At 42.5% G+C, this 19,499-nt stretch overlaps 1 protein-coding gene across 4 annotated transcripts in view; it reads left to right on the top strand.

The window, feature by feature from the left end:
• The window catches only part of DPP6 (dipeptidyl peptidase like 6), an 823,115-nt gene that overhangs the window by 480,251 nt on the left and 323,365 nt on the right, over positions 1 to 19,499 (top strand). For all 4 annotated transcript variants that reach the window (XM_077849559.1, XM_077849557.1, XM_077849556.1 and 1 more), the window contains exon 3: positions 18,325 to 18,423. In XM_077849559.1, coding sequence (XP_077705685.1) covers positions 18,325 to 18,423 — 99 coding nt within the window. The remainder of the gene's footprint in view (positions 1 to 18,324; positions 18,424 to 19,499) is intronic.

Here is a 19,499-nt window from a genome sequence, read left to right as displayed (position 1 = left end):
AGACAGAGCAGAAGGAGAAGCAGGCTTCACGGGGGGAGCCCAATGTGGGACTCAATCCCAGGACCCCAGGATCATGCCCTGAGCCTAAGGCAGATGCTCTACTGCTAAGCCACCTAGGGGTCCCCCTAGGTATTCTTTCTGAGAATACCAGAGTTGCCTGAGGACCTGGACTTGAGATTCAAGATAGTACATCTGATGGATCAGGGAAAAAAGTGGAATCAGCCACTGAAATCTGAGTAGGGGAAGGGCGAGTAAAGGCAAATACTTTTTCTATTTTGTGATTGGCTGATGGTATTTCGCCTTCACCAGGGATTTCAGCAACCACATTTTTTAAAAGGTTTTATTTATTTATTCGTGAGAGAGAGAGAGAGACAGAGAGAGAGAGAGAGAGGCAGAGACACAGACAGAGGGAGAAGCAGGCTCCATGCAGGGAGCCCGATGTGGGACTCAATCCCAGGACTCCAGGATCATGCCCTGGGCCGAAGGCACGCACTAAACCCCTGAGCCACCCAGGGATCCCCAATTACGCGTTTTTAATTAACGTGGAAACAATCTGGTCTTCCTCAGGATTCCTGCAGTACGTGTTCCTTACCTGTGTTTTCCTTTGAACAGGACTGTGAGGGAAGGATTACTGAACAGTTGCTTCTGTGGTTGTCCAGCACTGGCTCTGAGGCTTAGAAAGCAACAGCGCTTTAAGTAGTTTGTGGTGGCTCCCACCCTCCCAAGGCACATGTGAGTGTTTGTGCCACCTGGAGTCCCAGGGCTCCTGCGGTGGTCACTTTGGAGTGAAATAAAAGGGCGCCCTGGAGTGCCTCTGTCCCCCAGCAGTCCAGCAGTGAGGCTGCGTGGTAAACGTCCCAGAAGCCCTCCCTCCTTGTGCTCATGCAGCACACACGGAGAGCTGGCCCTCAGCCTTCTCTGCTGCACGGGGAAGCGTGTCCTGGTCTCTCGAGTGCAGCCGCCAACCCCGGGAGTCATTTCCACTGGACTCCTGTGCAGCAGCGTGCCCTCTGCAGTCACGAGTGTCCTCACTGTAAGCCGTCACCTCTTTGAACGCTGGCGGCCAGTTGTCAAGGGCAACAACAAGGAGTGGGCAAGAGGCACCTGCTGGTGGTGGGGCCCTGGTGAATCCCTGAATTCCAGAAAAGGCTTTGAAGAGCAGGAGTTCTTTTATTCTCCTGTTAAAATACAAATGTGGCCGAGCCTTGCCTAAGCCCCTGAGCTCTGTTGGGCTTCTGTAGCCGGTATTTCTTTCTATGGGTTGTGCTGCTCAGGCCGTGTGTCCTGGGGTTGGGACAATCAGCCGTGCCCCTTCCCTCCCATTGCAGTCTATCTGCATCTGCTGTCCTGGGGTGCAGCGCTGGCTTTTGTTTGGCAATCGCAATTCGGTCTGGCAGAAAAGAACATCAAATCACTCTACCTGCCACTGGCTCCAGAGCTTTCTCAAATTCATGAACCTGCAGAGCATCCTCACGTCAACCAATAGTACAGACTATTGGTCCAACATCAACGCTCCCCTCTTGGGGGCTGAGAGCCTTGAGCTCAGTGCCCAGTGAAGTGTGAGCAAAGGAGACACAGATGCTCTTCCTGAGAGCTCAGCGTCGGTTGAGAAAAAGACCGCAGGAATGGGCACAAGGAGAATCTCCCTTGTGTCGTGTGATCAAGTAGCAAAAACAAAAGAGAAGTGTGAGGCAGGGCTTGGGTAAGGCCTATTGAGTGGGGTTCATCCCTGACAGCCTGTGGCCATGGTTCTGGGTAGCAGTGGCTTCCCCTGGGGGAGGGATGAAGTACAGTCTTGAGGAGATGAGAGTCCTCATGATAATAACACCTTGAAAATTTTTGTGCCATCCTGGGTGTGTCGCCTTGCCTCTGTTTTGATAGATTTACTTAGAAATTATGGGGGCACCTGGGTGGCTCAATGGTTGAGCATCTGCCTTCAGCTCAGGTCATGATCCTAGGGTCCTGGGATTGAGTTGCATTGGGATCCCCACAGGGAGCCTGCTTCTCCCTCTGCCTGTGTCTCTGCATCTCTCTCTGTGTCTCTCATGAATAAATAAATTTAAAAAAAGAAAGAAATTGTAGTAGGGACTTTTCATAAGATAATCTTTCCCAAGGACTGCCTGCTTCTCGTCTTATATCCTGGTTTGTTGAAACTCCAATCATCGTACCTGCTTTCTACTCGCCCAGAAAATCCATTCTGAACTCACTGGGTTCAGCCTTTTCATAGAAACATCCCCAACGAATATAAATAATAGTGAAAGGGAATAGAAGGGAAGGGAGAAGAAATGGGTAGGAAATATCAGAAAGGGAGACAGAACATGAAGACTCCTAACTCTGGGAAACAAACTAAGGGTGGTGGAAGGGGAGGAGGGTGGGGGGGTGGGGGTGACTGGGTGACGGGCACTGAGGGGGGCACTTGACGGGATGAGCACTGGGTGTTATTCTGTATGTTGGCAAATTGAACACCAATAAAAAATAAATTTATTATTAAAAACAAAAAAGAAACGTCCCCAACTCACGTGGGCCCCCTTTCCAGGAAGAATCACCATGGAGGCGATGTCGGTGCCCAGGATCTTGAAGTGCTCATGGTGATCATTCTGAACGACAAGTACCTTGTTCCGTTGTGCAGTCTAATTACCCCCAGTTACGCACAATTTATGTTTTAAAAATCAAATTAAAAGTGTTGAAGGCAATCTTGCCTCCAAAGGGACTAGCCAAATAAGAATGTGTCCTTTTCAATTGTGTCATTCATTTCTCCCTTGCTAGTCTGTGCCCTTTCCTAAATTTCTCTTTGGCGTGATAGACTCCAAAGTTACCTTTTTTATTTTCAGCTATTAAATACGCAGCCTACCCTGGGTCACACGCAATGGCGTATGCCTTTTTTTGGCAAATACAGTTATTGCATTCCAATGCAAAGGCCTCTGACATTCTCCACTGCCACAGCGAATGTCGAATGCTGTAGGAGCTGAAAAATCCAGCAGGATCACGTTTGCATTGAAATAGCCCTGACAGTTGACCTTATGGATTTTCACATTAGAGAAGATGGACACCAGTTTCAGGTGGTGTGGAACGGAAAAGCCTCGGACATTTGAAAGTCACAGTGACAGTAGACTGGGCGGCGGCCATGCAGAGGTTATCAGAGTATAAGACTCATTAGTCTTTTGGGTGGGAGCAGAGCATAGAGATAATTTTTATGGAGTTGAAATTCCATCACCAGTGTAGGTCCAGTGTCTGTAACAGCTATGCTGACTCTCAGCTTATCTTTTTTTAATTTTCAATTGGACCCAATAGACTTTACTGAGAGGGAGTGAAATCTAGCAAATTGGCCATCATGGCTCATAAATTGGATTCTCCTATAAGAAGGAATAGGTACGAGCAAGTCAGACACTTAATCAAGTGTTCTGAATGTGCACCAGAGTCAAAATAAGATGAAATGGGTTTGTGTGGAAAAAAAAAAAAAGAGATGTATTAAAATTACATTTGAGAGAATCCTTCCACTTCAGAGGTGTGACTGCTAGTTAACAAAGGAAGCTCTGTAATAACATTTCTATAGATTTTGTTTTTTTAATAGGCTATTATTTTAGGGTAGTTTGGGATTCACAGCAAAACTGAGAAGCAGGCACAGAGTTTTCCTAGACACCCTCTGGCCCCAGGCACACAGAGCATCCCCCCTTACCGATCCCTCCCTCCCCAGAGTGGCACATTTTTACAATGGATGAACCTGCATTGACCCATCATCCTCACTCAATGTGCATAGTTTACATTAAGGTGCACTCTTGGGGAAGCTCCTAGGGGGACTCAGTCCATCAAGCATCCAGGTTGATTTCAGCTCAGGTTGTGATCTCAGGGTCGTGGGATCGAGTCCCATGTCAGACTCCACACTCAGAATGGAATTTGCTTAAGTTTCTCTCTCCCTCTCCCTCTGCCCCTCCCTCCCCACACTCTCATTCTCTCTCTCTCTCTCTCTCTTTCTGTCTCTCTCTCAAATAATCAAATAAATCTTTTTTAAAAAGGTGCACTCTCGGTGTTGTACATGCCATGGGCTTGGGAGAATGTGTAATGACACACATCCATCATTACAGTATCGTTACAGAATAGCTTCACTGGCCTGAGAACCCTCTGTGGTCTCTTCATCCCTCCCTGCCCCAGAACGCTGGCAGCGATCTTTTTACTGTCTCTGCAATCGTGCCTTTTCCAGAATGTCATACAGTTGGACATACAGTCCTTCTTTCACTTAGCAGTAGTCTTTTAAGGTTCTTCCCTGACTTTTTCATGGCTTGACAGCTCATTTCTTTTTGGTGCTGAATAATATTCCATTGTCTGGATGGACCACAGTTTGGTTTTCCATCTACCCAATGAAGGACATTTTGGCTGCTTCCATGTCTTGGTGATTATGAACAAAGCTGCTATAAACATTCACATGCAGGTTTTTATGTAGACATAATTTTCAACTTCTTTGGATAAATACCAAAGAGTGTGATTACTGAAGTATATGCTAGGAAGGTATTTGGTTTTGTGAGAAACTGCCAAACTGCCTTCCAAACTGGCTGCACCATTCTGCATCCTCATCAGTGATTCATCATTCATCATTCATCAGTGATGAATGACACACTTCCTGTGTCTCCACAGCCTTGCCAACACTTGGTGTTGGCAGCATTCTGGATTTGGGCCATTCTAATAGGTGTGTAGTGATATCTCATTGTTTGAAGCTAATCTTTTAAAAATTCTGGAATGATTGATTTTTAAACACTTATGTAAAACACATATATAATATTATATCGATTGATGAATTTTCAAACTGAACAGGCTCTTATAGCCAGTATCCAGATCAAGACACAGAATACAACCACCATCACAAGAGCCCCTAACCATGCTTTCTCATCACTAATCCTCCCAAAGGTCCCCTAATTTCTAACATCATAGAATAGTTTTCATGCTTTTATACTTTTTGCATTTCCAGTATTAATATAATCATGTGGTGTGCATTCTTTTACAATAGATTGTTTTGTTCAATAGAATGTTTATGTTTATGATATTTTAAGTTGTATTGATGCCCCATTTTTAGTCTACATATAATCTGTATATAGTCCCTATGATAATCGCAAAGTAGCTTAACAGTAATTTAATAATTTGTTTGTGTATCGTGACAAGTACATACACCTTACTGTTTCTTACTGTTTCTTTTAGAAATAGGTAGTTTGGCCATGTTTTCCAGGTATTTTCTTTGTTCTCTTTCCTGTATTAAACTCATCCCCCAAATCTGATCTCATCAGAGCTCATCTGTATATATGACTATGGCCAAGTGTCCTATCCGATGATGCATAAGTTACTTGATAGGCTCTGGTATTGTTGCCTTGCACTTGGGCATCTGTAATTGTGTTTCTAGATTCCTTTGTTCATACCCACCTGCTAACTGCCGGATTGGGTGAATTGAGTCTACTCTGGTCATGAAATACATACTTGTTTTAGCTGCTCTTGCTACTGCCACCCTTGTCATCGTTTCTGGCTAAAGTTAATTAGTTAATGCTAAGTGAAATTAGGTCCCATAAAGGGATTGTGAAGATAGTATTTATTATGACAGTTCGGAATATGGGTGAGATTGGGGAGGACAGGAAGCATTGGTGGAAGGTTTTATGAAAGATGAGGAATATGAAAGTCAGATGCAGGAGAGATGAAGGAAATCCAAGAGGGAAGGTCACCACAAGGCATAATAATCCTGGAGCACTAGCTGGGCAGAAGGGCCTGCCTGAAAGCCCTGGATGGACATAATGAACGTAAGGACTTAAGGCTGAAAGGCGGCAGTGGTGACAGACTGGGATGCCAGGCACTGGATTTGAGATTGTCCTCTAAGGGTTCCTGTTGTCTGAAACAATTTATAAGTTGAAACTGTTTTTAGAATCTTTAAAAAATATATATATATATATATATTTATTTATTTATTTATGATAGACATAGAGAGAGAGAGGCAGAGACACAGGAGGAGGGAGAAGCAGGCTCCATGCCAGGAGCCTGACGTGGGACTCGATCCCGGGTCTCCAGGATCACGCCCTGGGCCAAAGGCAGGTGCCATACCACTGAGCCACCCAGGGATCCTTGTTTTTAGAATCTGATAAAACTATAAATCATCTCATCGTTGGAAAAAGGCATATATGTCCTCATAAACATTTTTTAAACATTTTTAAAAGATTTCATTTGTTTATTTGAGATAGAAAGAGCACAAATGAGAGTTGGGGAACACAGAGGGAGAGAGCGAAGCAGACTCCCTGTTGAGCAGGGAGCCCAATGCAGGACTCGATCTAGAACCATGACCTGAGCCCAAGGCAGACGTTTCACTGACTGAGCCGCCCAGGTCCCCATCCACATAAACATTTGTTTTTTTTTGTTTTTTTTTTTTGTGTGTTTTTTTTTTTTATAAAGAACTTTTTATTTATTTATTTTTTTATTGGTGTTCAATTTACTAACATACAGAATAACCCCCAGTGCCCGTCACCCATTCACTCCCACCCCCCGCCCTCCTCCCCTTCTACCACCCCTAGTTCGTTTCCCAGAGTTAGGAGTCTTTACGTTCTGTCTCCCTTTCTGATATTTCCCACACATTTCTTCTCCCTTCCCTTATATTCCCTTTCACTATTATTTATATTCCCCAAATGAATGAGAACATATAATGTTTGTCCTTCTCCGACTGACTGACTTCACTCAGCATAATACCCTCCAGTTCCATCCACGTTGAAGCAAAACTGAGAAAACCACATCTTCTTTATCCATTCATCTTTCGTTGGACACCGAGGCTCCTTCCACAGTTTGGCTATCGTGGCCATTGCTGCTATAAACATCGGGGTGCAGGTGTCCCAGCATTTCATTGCATCTGCATCTTTGGGGTAAATCCCCAACAGTGCAATTGCTGGGTCGTAGGGCAGATCTATTTTTAACTCTTTGAGGAACCTCCACACAGTTTTCCAGAGTGGCTGCACCAGTTCACATTCCCACCAACAGTGTATGAGGGTTCCCTTTTCTCCGCATCCTCTCCAACATTTGTTGTTTCCTGCCTTGTTAATTTTCCCCATTCTCACTGGTGTGAGGTGGTATCTCATTGTGGTTTTGATTTGTATTTCCCTGATGGCAAGTGATGCAGAGCATTTTCTCATATGCATGTTGGCCATGTCTATGTCTTCCTCTGTGAGATTTCTGTTCATGTCTTTTGCCCATTTCATGATTGGATTGTTTGTTTCTTTGGTGTTGAGTTTAATAAGTTCTTTATAGATCTTGGAAACTAGCCCTTTATCTGATATGTCATTTGCAAATATCTTCTCCCATTCTGTAGGTTGTCTTTGAGTTTTGTTGACTGTATCCTTTGCTGTGCAAAAGCTTCTTATCTTGATGAAGTCCCAATAGTTCATTTTTGCTTTTGTTTCTTTTGCCTTCTTGGATGTATCTTGCAAGAAGTTACTATGGCCGAGTTCAAAAAGGGTGTTGCCTGTGTTCTTCTCTAGGATTTTGATGGAATCTTGTCTCACATTTAGATCTTTCATCCATTTTGAGTTTATCTTTGTGTATGGTGAAAGAGAGTGGTCTAGTTTCATTCTTCTGCATGTGGATGTCCAATTTTCCCAGCACCATTTATTGAAGAGACTGTCTTTCTTCCAATGGATAGTCTTTCCTCCTTTATCGAATATTAGTTGCCCATAAAGTTGAGGGTCCACTTCTGGATTCTCTATTCTGTTCCACTGATCTATGTGTCTGTTTTTGTGCCAGTACCACACTGTCTTGATGACCACAGCTTTGTAGTACAACCTGAAATCTGGCATTGTGATGCCCCCAGATATGGTTTTCTTTTTTAAAATTCCCCTGGCTATTCGGGGTCTTTTCTGATTCCACACAAATCTTAAAATAATTTGTTCTAACTCTCTGAAGAAAGTCCATGGTATTTTGATAGGGATTGCATTAAACGTGTATATTGCCCTGGGTAACATTGACATTTTCACAATATGAATTCTTCCAATCCATGAGCATGGAATATTTTTCCATCTCTTTGTGTCTTCCTCAATTTCTTTCAGAAGTGTTCTATAGTTTTGAGGGTATAGATCCTTTACATCTTTGGTTAGGTTTATTCCTAGGTATCTTATGCTTTTGGGTGCAATTGTAAATGGGATTGACTCCTTAATTTCTCTTTCTTCAGTCTCATTGTTAGTGTATAGAAATGCCACTGACTTCTGGGCATTGATTTTGTATCCTGCCACGCTACCGAATTGCTGTATGAGTTCTAGCAATCTTGGGGTGGAGACTTTTGGGTTTTCTATGTAGAGTATCATGTCATCGGCGAAGAGGGAGAGTTTGACTTCTTCTTTGCCAATTTGAATGCCTTTAATGTCTTTTTGTTGTCTGATTGCTGAGGCTAGGACTTCCAGTACTATGTTGAACAGCAGTGGTGAGAGTGGACATCCCTGGAAAGCCACAAACTACCAAAACTGGAACAGGAAGAAATAGAAAACCTGAACAGGCCAATAACCAGGGAGGAAATTGAAGCAGTCATTAAAAACCTCCCAAGACACAAGAGTCCAGGGCCAGATGGCTTCCCAGGGGAATTTTATCAAACGTTTAAAGAAGAAACCATACCTATTCTCCTAAAGCTGTTTGGAAAGATAGAAAGAGATGGAGTACTTCCAAATTGGTTCTATGAGGCCAGCATCACCTTAATTCCAAAACCAGACAAAGACCCCACCAAAAAGGAGAATTACAGACCAATATCCCTGATGAACATGGATGCAAAAATTCTCAACAAGATACTGGCCAATAGGATCCAACAGTACATTAAGAAAATTATTCACCATGACCAAGTAGGATTTATCCCTGGGACACAAGGCTGGTTCAACACCCGTAAAACAATCAATGTGATTCATCATATCAGCAAGAGAAAAACCAAGAACCATATGACCCTCTCATTGGATGCAGAGAAAGCATTTGACAAAATACAGCATCCATTCCTGATCAAAACTCTTCAGAGTGTGGGGATAGAGGGAACATTCCTCGACATCTTAAAAGCCATGTATGAAAAGCCCACAGCAAATATAATTCTCAATGGGGAAGCACTGGGAGCCTTTCCCCTAAGATCACGCATAAACATTTGAATGCACTTCAGGAATCTCATGTGCCTGGTCAGCCTGCCCACAGGCCTGTTAGGAATCAGCTTGAGCATTTGTCCAAAGCCCAGATATTACAGTATATCAGACTACATTTGTCCCCCACAGAATGCCTCACTAAAATAACTCAAACCATAAGTGTTGCATTGTTTCATAAAAGAAGTCCAGGGGCACCTGGGTGGCTTAGTTCAAGCATCCATCCGACTCTTAACTTTGGCTTAGGTCATGATCTCAGGGTTGTGAGATCAAGCCCCACATAAGGCTTCACACTTAGCACAGATTCTGCTCAAGATTTTCTCTTCATGTGCCCCTCCTTTCATTCAACTCTTTCTCTTTCTCTCTCTCTCTCTCTCTCTCTCTCTCTCTCCAAGATAAGTAAATTAAAAAAAAAAAAAAGAAGATTCTCTCTCTCTTCCCTCTGCTCTTCCCCTTCTTTAAACAAACAAACAAAACAAAACAAAAGGAGAAGTCCAGACACAGCCAGGATGGTTAAGTAGCTCAGGTATCTCTGCTGTTATCGTCAGCATGCTGGCAAAGTGACTGCACTGGCTTCACACATCACACCTCCTATCCTCACTAGAAAGAAGGGAAAATCACAGGACTTGCCTCATGTAGTTCTGTCTTTGTCTGAAACCAGCTGGGAGACAGCTTACTTGCCACAACCATCTTGCATGGCCTCCCTTAGCTGGAAGAAGTTTCCAGAAAGTCAGTGTTTCTAAGGGTCAGCCTCTGCAGAGTTGAAAAGAGTACAGTGACTCAGAGAGGCAGCCTCCTGTCTGCCACAACAAGACCCCTTGATTTATGAAATACTTTATGGATGCAGTCTACATGCCTTGAACTCAGTGAATTTGCACCATTCTTTAAATTGAAACAAATCTGAGAAGAGGGAGTTCTGACAGGTTTCCATAAAAGAAAGAATTAATTTACATGGCTACTAACCTTATAGTTAGTTGCAAACTTCCAAAGTCTTGAGAAGTGAGTCCCTGGGAGGATCTTAACAGGCTCTACTTTGACTTTTCATCATTAGTTCTAGGATTGTGAGGTACATCTTGGTTATTTATTGAATCCTTACACTAAAGAGCCATTTATCTGAGGGATGGCAGTAGATTGTTATGCGTGCTTGCATTAAGAATCTAAGCTGAGGCAAATGTGCCTACGTATTTATCCATAAAGGGACATTTTTCAAAGCATTGCTACATTTTGCATCCTGTGTTAAAGGCACAGTTGTATATAGACCATGAAAAAGATAAATCCCATCCTGGCACTCTGATTTTCTTTAGTCTGTTGCCTGGTTTGGATGAAAGTCCCTTGGGAAAGTTCAAGTGAATTTAGGGAGCCTTCAGGACCATCTGTTACAAGGAGCTGGCTAGTCTAATAGTTGCTATTTTAGGAAAGACTCTGGCCAGTCAGAAAACCAAAGACAGCAATTCAGGAGTCTCAGTCGAGTTACCAGGTCTGAGTCAAGAATACAGAAATAGGTGATATAATAAAATCAGAGAAGGGGAGAGAAATTGCCCACAGTGAACTAGGCAGGTCAGAGCACCAAGGAGGATTGATTTCCAGGCAGCAATGGTCCACCTTCTCTATGAGACAGAGCTCTTCTCTTACCTTAAACCCTGCTGGAATAACCATTTATCACTTCAGCAAAAACAGCATATCCTCAAATGGCTATTTTCTATTCCTCAAATTCCAGATTATCTCTAAATAAACTCTGTGCTTTTTATATGAGGTACTAAAATGAGCAGAAATTAGGTTAAGAGATAATTTACATAACCTCAGATGTATTAGTCTTTTTCTCTCTTGCTTTATCCTTATCCAGATTCTTTTTTGATTTTTTTCTTAAAAATTTAGTGAATGTGTGATTATTGTGTTTTCAGAGGATGCCTTCTAAAGTTATGGGTTAGTTAGAAATGGAGAAAAGGTCTTAAGGGATCAGCTGGGTGAGAAGACACCCCCCCCCCAAAGGTTCCATGTCCTAATCCCTGGAACATCACCTATTTATATGGCAAAAAAGGGATTGTTGGAGGGTGGTGGGTGGGGGGAGGTTTCCTGCTTTATGCATGAATCCTAAATGCAGCCACACATATCTGTATGAGAAGGAGGCAGAGGGAGATCTGACACAGACAGGGGAAAAGGCAACGTGACCAGGGAGGCAGAGATCACAGTGATGCAGCCACGAGCATCAATGGGGACAAAGAAGGGAGGCTTCCCTAGAGCTCTGTAGGCTCGGAGTGCACCCTACTGGCATCTTGCTCTTGGCCCAGGGAGACTGACTTTGGACTTCCGGTCTCCACAACTGTAAGAGAGCAAACGTCAGCTGTTCTGAGCCACCCCATTTGTGGTGATGGCTCACAGGAAACTAAAACAAAGGGAAATAAATGCCTTTTCCAGTCTTGCAGTGGCCGTATCTTACAGGTGTCTGAGGTGGGTGACAGAGCTAGAAAGAGGTGTGCTGGACATGCCAGGGTCCACCCGCTCACTGGAGAGTCCATGCCAGCCTCCACACCTCTCTGCAGGCCTCCTCTCAGCTTTAAAATTTGGTTCTTTTTCATCTCTGCCCACCAGGGAAGGATCTGAAATGTTTTCGTATAAATGTATATATTGGTGTTCTTAAAATGTTAAGTGGAAAGGACAGTACCCACCCCCTGCCTTGACCTAATTTATTTTTATGATTTTATTTTACATGCATGAAATAGATATAATCTCCACTTACAATTCATATAATTCTTGAGTCTTTAAGCCCAAGATCAAATGCCAGCAGGGTTGTTTTCTGATGAGACCTCTCTTTCTAGCTTGCAGGTGGCCTCTTCTTGCTGTGTCTTATGTTGCTTTTTGTCTTCGTGCATGGAGAGAGAGAGAGAGTGCGTCTCTTCTTCTTTCCTTATGAGAACACCATGTCTGTTGGAGTAGAGCTCCACCTTTATGATCTCATCTAACTTTAATTATCTCCTTTAGGGCTCTATCTCCAAATATCATCACATTGGGGGTTAAGGCTTCAGCATATGAATGGCAGGGGGTGCAGTTCAGTGCATAGCACCCATTCTCATGGACATCTTTGGGGGGCATTATTTTACCTACATAAGCTGACCTCCAGCCCCTAAAGATTCACATCTATCCCAATACAAAGTACATTCTCTCCATCCTAAGGTCTCCAGAGGCCCTGAGCTATTACAGGATTAACTCAAGGTCCAAAATCTCATCAGCAAAAAAGCCCCATATCTCATCATCTAAGTCACCTGAACGAGTTATGGTAAGACTCTGGGTGTGCTCCATTTTGCGACCTGTAGACCCAGTTTAAATTTCATTGTTCCTACTTTGTTGATAGCGAAGCATGACTAGATTTCTTCCTTCATTATGAGAAGAATCTACCAAGGAAATATGAGTATCATCTATAGTAGATAGCATTGATTGTACTTCTTAAAAAAAAAAAAAAAAAAAGCCTACCTGGAAGTATTGATTCCAGAATCTACCAGCACCTGACACAGAGCACTTTCTCAGTTAATTTGCTGGCAGAGGAAGGGAAATGTTTCCTGTGTTTTCATAGCTTTTTCCTTAGACTAAGCCGCTGTCCACGGTTCGTCAGTAATGGTACAAACTTAGCAGTGATTTGATGTTAAGCAAAAGCTGTATCATTGGAACTCATGAGTTAATGGTTCAGACTTTGAATATCAGAGTTTCCATGCACCTGGGTGGTGCAGTCGGTTGAGCATCCAACTCTTGATTTCAGCTCAGGTCTTGATCTGAGGGTCGTGAGACTGAGCCCTGCATCAAGCTCCATGCTCAGTGTGGAATCTGCTTGGGATTCTCTCTCCCTCTCTCTGCCTCTCCTGATCGTGCTCTCTCCCTCTCGAATAAATAAATGAATCTTTTAACAAACCAGTTTCTTCGATTTCCATATGTTCCTCTGAGTGTTTGTATGAAAGCAAACAAAAATACCAGCTTCTATCGAAACAACATACAGATGTTCCCTGTGACTTATTCTAAATACCAAAGTACTTTTACTCTGAGCCCGGGCTTGGGATCTGCCTCCTCTGGGAGGCTGTATCTGCCCTGCCCACCACAGTCTTTGTCTCCTGGAGATTGAAAACCCTTGTACTTGACACCTGCCACAGCACACATCGCAGGGTGAACACTTGCTGTGTGCCACTGGTGTGTGTGTTCCTTGTTGATCTGTTTCAGAGGCTAAATTTTTCTCATTAAAGAAATGTGTCTGTAAAAAAATGGTTTTCAAACCGTTTTCTTTATTTACATAATTTTTTTAACCTGGAGAACATAGTGTTTTAGCAGGATCCTCATTAGCATTAGCTGCTTGATATTTTCTGTATTCTGTGATTTAATTAGCATCCCACTTGTGGATGGAATAGGTTGCACACATCCAGCTTCTGTGAACAATGTCAACATTCAGATTTCCCTGAGAATGTGGCTAATGCTAGCTTGACTAGCTTTCCATGCCTCTTTGGAGAAGCCTTTATAACCTCTCCGTAGTTTAGGTTTGCCTTCCATAAAATGGCTTTCCTCCCTCCTCTTTCGTAGAGGATCAAGAGTTAAACCTGTCAGTGTCCTCTGAAGACTGCAGAGCATTTTTAGAGTTGTCAGTTATTCCAATTTCTAACACGAGCAGAACTAACAAGAGACTTCTCACTAATCTGGATAGATTTTCTTTATTACTAAATTGGGTTTGTCAGTAGCTAACCTCCACTTGCAGTGATTGAAAACCTCAAGAGGTTATGCTTCACATTAATCCATTTTAGGGTGGTGGAATTTATTTCTAATTTTAAAAATCTCTAGAGAACATTCCAAAATGTTCTCCAGTAATTGTGCTACTTAACAACATAACGGTTTAACAAGCATCCGGCAAGGAGCGTGAGCAATATGCATTGTATTCTGACCTACATAGAGATAGCGGCCTCACTGGGGATTAGGGCATGCCTTTGCCTGCCGGTGAGCTGACCAGGAGGCCATGATAACTACAAGTGCTGTTTGGTTATCCAGCTTTCAGGCTGAAGGAAACTTTACTTTTCGGTCATCCCCAGATTACCTTCAGGGTGAAATCCAAATATAAAAGCCACTGGCCACTAATATCTCCACCTATACATTGACTTCTAGCTTAAGATGGTAGATGGAGCACAGAAATCTTTCCCTTCTGATTTCAAGCAGGTAGAAATGAGAGAAAATAAAACATAGCACCTACTGCTTCTCCTTCATTTTATCCCTCGTTCCAGGGAGTCCCCTGCCTCAAAAGTGGGTTCATATTCAGAGGGTCACCTGTGTTGGGCAAAGGGCTCCAGCCCAAATGGCCACAGGAGACCCAGACAGAGCCTCCAAGTACCCAGGACGTTGCTCGCAACCACATCACCAGGAGTCTGTCATGAACCAGAACACTTTCAGGGAAGAAGCTGAGAGTCATGGGGACCTGCAGGAACTATCCTATCCCCTAGAAAGCAGAACACCAGCTTAAGACACGTGACCACTTAATACACAGGAGCTCTTTCAAGCACTTAAATATAAATTAATAGGGAAAGCAGAAAATGACATTTTGGGTTTTAAAAAAATTATCAATATGATAAAGGAGCCTACAACTATAAGAGGAGACTATCTTGAAAAAGAGCTAATTAGGGGTATTAGAAATTAAAATATAATTATTTGAAATTTTAAAATTTAGTAGTGAGATGAAAGAAACATATAGATAATGCTAAAAAATTAATAAAGTGGAAAATCAAACTGAATAAATCACACAGATGGCCCCAAAGACATAAAAAACATGGAAAACATGAGAGAAAAAGCCAGCAATGTGGAGATTGGATCCAGTGGGTCCGCTTGTACCTGGAAGGAGGAACAGAATGAAGGACAAGCAGTGTCAATGACATCATTGCTGGCAATGTTCCTGATATGGGACTGACAATAGTACTGGCTGCAAAGCATGGTTTTTAAAGAAAATCTGCAAGTGGACATTTTGTTTTTCAAGTAGGTTCCATCCCAAGTATGGAGCCCAACTCAGAGCTTGAACTCACGACCCTGAGAGCAAGACCTGAGCTGAGAGCAAATGTCAAGTGCTTAACCGACTGAGCCAGCCAGGCACATCACGAGTGGATGTTTTCTAATGAAATTCCAGAATATCAAATGTAAGGAGAGGATCTGCCTTCACCTGTGGACGTTCCCCACTCACACTTCCTCCCACCCTAACACCAACACAATTTCCTGAGAATGTTACATTCACTGATGTCTTCATGCTCTTCCATTCCTTATAGCTTGGAGGTTCTTCTTATACCTCTTTTATCTTGGCTAGCAAGACCTTTCCCCAGGGAATTCTTTCCAGAATTCCCCCTACTTCTTTCTTCCTGGTCATGGCCCACCCTGCTACTCCTGCACTGACACTGTTGAAATACAGTTATGCTTTCCATTTGGCTCCCCTCCTGCTCCCCGAGCTTCTTAGAGTCTTCAGCTGGGATTCTTCAGGTCCCAGCAAGGTTCCTGGAGCATGATGGTCACACATACTTGTCACCACCTCAAAAGATTTTGGAAGTGCATCAAAACACAAATCAGTGATTTAGCCAGATAGCAGTTGAATATGTGAACAAGTCACCAAGGTCCAGGGAGGCCAGGGTGAGAATCTTGGGACCGAGCTGATTATTGACAGAGTCAAGTGTCCTGGCTTGAAAACAGCACTTTATAGCATCTATCATAATGCTTTCACCACAGACTGTCCCTATTTAAAAGTCACGTGTTTAAAATACCTTTTAAAAACAAAGTAATAGTTTAAAAAAAAGACATTTTTACATTAAATGTCTTGCAAAAAGAGATTTTCAGAAAGTGAACAAATTACCTTTTTCATCTTTAACCCGAAGTTTGTTTAAATGGAAGCCACGCCTTCTTTTCTCATTACATGCATGGATACCTCAAGAAGTGAGCTAGAATCTTCCTTAAATAGTGAAGTTACTTAGATTAAATTTATGTTTTAATAGGACTATTTATTTTCTGACCATATGCTTAAGAGGGGCACCTGGATGGCTCAGTCAGTGACATGTCTGCCTTCAGCTCAGGTCATGATCTCAGGGTCCTGGGATCGAGCCCCGAGTTGGGTTCCCTGCTCAGTGGAGAGCCTGCTTCTCCCTCTCCCTCTGCCTTGCCCTCTATTCATGCTCTCTCTCTCGCTCACTCTATCTCAAATAAATAAATAAAATCTTTTTAAGAAGAAGTGTCTCAGAAATTTTTATACTTAGCTTTTGTTTTACTTATTTTTTATTGAAATATATTTAACATACATCACTGTGTATGTTTAAAGTATGCAACATGCTGATTTGATACATTTATATTTTGCAATATAATTGCCTTTGAGGAGTGAGCTAATACCTTTATCAGGTCACGTAATTATCATTTCTTTTTTTTTAGTGGGAATAATTAAGATCTAATCTCTTCATAATTTTGATATTTATAATACAGATTGTTGTCTGTAATCACTATATTGTGCATTAGATCTCCAGGACTTACTTTTCAATTAGTTGCAAATATATTTCTCAATTACTAGATCACAGTGTAAGTTCACTGAATTGATGTCTAGTCATCTTTAAAATGTTCACTTACTGTTTGTTTTCCAAACGGAAGTGCATTGCATCTGAAGCTGTGTGTGCCTTTTCCTGGGGCTGCTTCAGTTGCAGGTGAAAAGGTCCCACAGGGAAGAATTAGGTTTGCTTTAACATGTTTTATTTAGCACCTGGGAGAGCTCCACATATAATCAGGCCTAATGAGAAGGTCACTTTGAAAGGTATCATTCTGTAATTTTCAAAAGACTTTTGCACACATTAATCCTTTTTGATATTCAAAAAATCAGTCAGTACACAAAGTAACATGTGACTCTTCTGACAACTTCAGTAATTGATAACATCCGGAGGGGCCAAAAGAAAGATATAGGAGATATAATAAAATCCATGCACTCGAATCCTACAAGAAGCTTTAGGGGATTTCATTCAGAGAGTACTTATTTATCATGCCATCAGGCAAACGTTCTTGTTTTTCCCACCTGCCACAGCTCATGAAACAGAAAATTAAAAGAGGTAAAGGGTACTGTTGAAGGCAAGCTCTATGACAGTCCAAGATGGGGAAGCTGGCTCCACAGGTAGAAACCAAAAAGAAAAATAAGCATAACAACCAAACATCAAAATGTAGAAGCAACACAGATCTGAAACACCCTCACCTGGGATGCACATAGACCTGCACGCCTTGATTAGCACTGAGGAGAGCCCCACACAGCAGCACAGCACAGAGCTGATGAAATGAGGACCCCAAGTCTTCAAGAGAAGTGCCCTGACAGCTGGCATCTTCTGTTCAAGAAGGCAGGAACAGAAATAAATCTAGATGGACGATGTCCATCGGAAATGGTTAATAATGTGATTGGCGTAGCAGAAGTGAGAGTGGTGTCAGGTACTGCCCTTGTGTGTTTACTCTGTTAGCTAAAACCCCAGAAGCTTCAACCTCAAGAAATAGGATAAACATTGCCAAGTTTCTAGTCTCACCCACGGTGCCATTAACTAAACACCTCCTCTTGGGGTAGATATTAGATTGGTACCTTCAAGGCTTACCCCAGGTGTTTCCTCCTGAGTGGGGTGGTGGAGATGAAACAAGGTAGAATCTTGATTGTTTGCAGACAGACGTCTGAGGTGTGATTCTATCTGAACAAGAACTGACTCCCAACCCAGACACAGCCAGGGACAAGTGAAGCATATGGACCTACGGGATGTGTTTCTCACCTTTTCATTCCCAGCACCCAACATGCTGCCAATAGTTGGCACTTAATAAATGCATAATGAATGATTGGTTACATCACACAACTGAGATCCTTTCTGGACATTTGTTGCTTCCTCTCTTCACCCCTCTCACCTTATTGTTCATAAATCAGTCTTGAAACATTTACTTCTGTTCCTAAGAAATACAATGGTTTATGTGTTCAAGTGGAGGGGGAGAAATGATGCCATGCTACTGTACCATGATCCTCTTACTGTAGTTTTTGATATTTTAATTAAAAACAAAAAGCATGAATGGCTTTTATTCAGCCCTTATGTTATGTATAGAAAGTATATGTTTTACCATATGTACTATTTCTGAATGGCAACAACAATATGTTATGGTCCTCTCTGGATTTTTTTCTTAATCCAAAAATAAAAGATTTAACCATTTGCCATGTTCCTTCTAGCGGAAGATAATAGTCTGTCTCAAAAGAAGAAGGTCACAGTGGAAGATCTCTTCAGTGATGATTTCAAAATTCACGACCCTGAGGCTAAGTGGATAAGTGGTAAGTCCTGAGTCCTGCATGTGCATGGGAAGCCACTTTTCCACAGTTTGGGTTTGGTTGTTCTCATGTTCTCTCTTTGACTGTGGAAGTGGATACATAAAGCCCATGCTGTGATAATCATCTTATTATCATTCTAAGAAAATGTGGATCTGGTAAAATGGGGCTGTTCCTTCATGAGAAATGGGTCCTCTGTGTCACCTCCCCGAATCATTTTTTCTCAGACGGAGATGGGAGATGTTGCTAAGCAACAGGACCAGGCAGAGACACAGCCAAGCTTCCCTCCCTCATCCTCTTCTTTCTTCTCTTTTGTACAGCCCAGGCTTTCACTCCTCACTAGATAGAGAGGCCAAAAGAAATGTAAAGGCTTCTTGTCTAATGTCAGCAAATGAAGAAACTACAGAGCCTGGTCCACATTTGAGGATAAATTTATTTTCCTCCCGAACTTTAGTCTGGATGTAATCTACTTTTCTTTTTGGGGGGAGTTTTTAAAACAGCAAAACAGAATTGGAGGCAAAAGGCAGTGTGTTCATTTTGTGGTCCAGGACATAATCCATTTCATCCAATTGTGGCTGAACTAATTTTCAAGTGTAGTCATGGGAGAAAAGGTGTGAATGACCATGCACCCTCCTCTGCAGGCTGTGGTTCCTCCCCTCTAAGTAGTCCAGCCAGCAGTACCTCTCCTGTTATCTCTACAATGTGGATTTCATTGAGGGAGCTTCAGTGGGATGCGCTTGAAAATTAATCCTCAGGTCAAAGAATGTTTATAGTGGAATGCTGGAGGTCTAGTTCAAATCCTGGTTTTTGTAATAAATGAGGTCCAGAGAGGTTAAGTGATTTTTTTTTTAGGCCACACTGCTTGCTAGTGGCACAGATGTAGTTGGAAGCCTGTCTCCTGACTTCCCATGTAGTGCTCTTCCCCCACTGTCTTGTTGAGTGACACAGTGTTACTGTGTTTTCTTTCTGTCAGGCTGCTTCTGAAATGCTTCTCATGCTTCACAAACTCTCAAAAATCAACTAGCAATGACTCTTTGCCATTAACCTCCTACTAAGGCAATAGCTTCTCTTTTGTCCTCAAC

Source organism: Canis aureus, chromosome 15 (assembly GCF_053574225.1).
Source record: "Canis aureus isolate CA01 chromosome 15, VMU_Caureus_v.1.0, whole genome shotgun sequence".
Classification (NCBI taxonomy): Eukaryota; Metazoa; Chordata; class Mammalia; order Carnivora; family Canidae; genus Canis; species Canis aureus.
The sequence above is the reverse complement of the archived record's forward strand: the minus strand, read 5'-3'. Positions and strand labels throughout refer to the sequence as shown.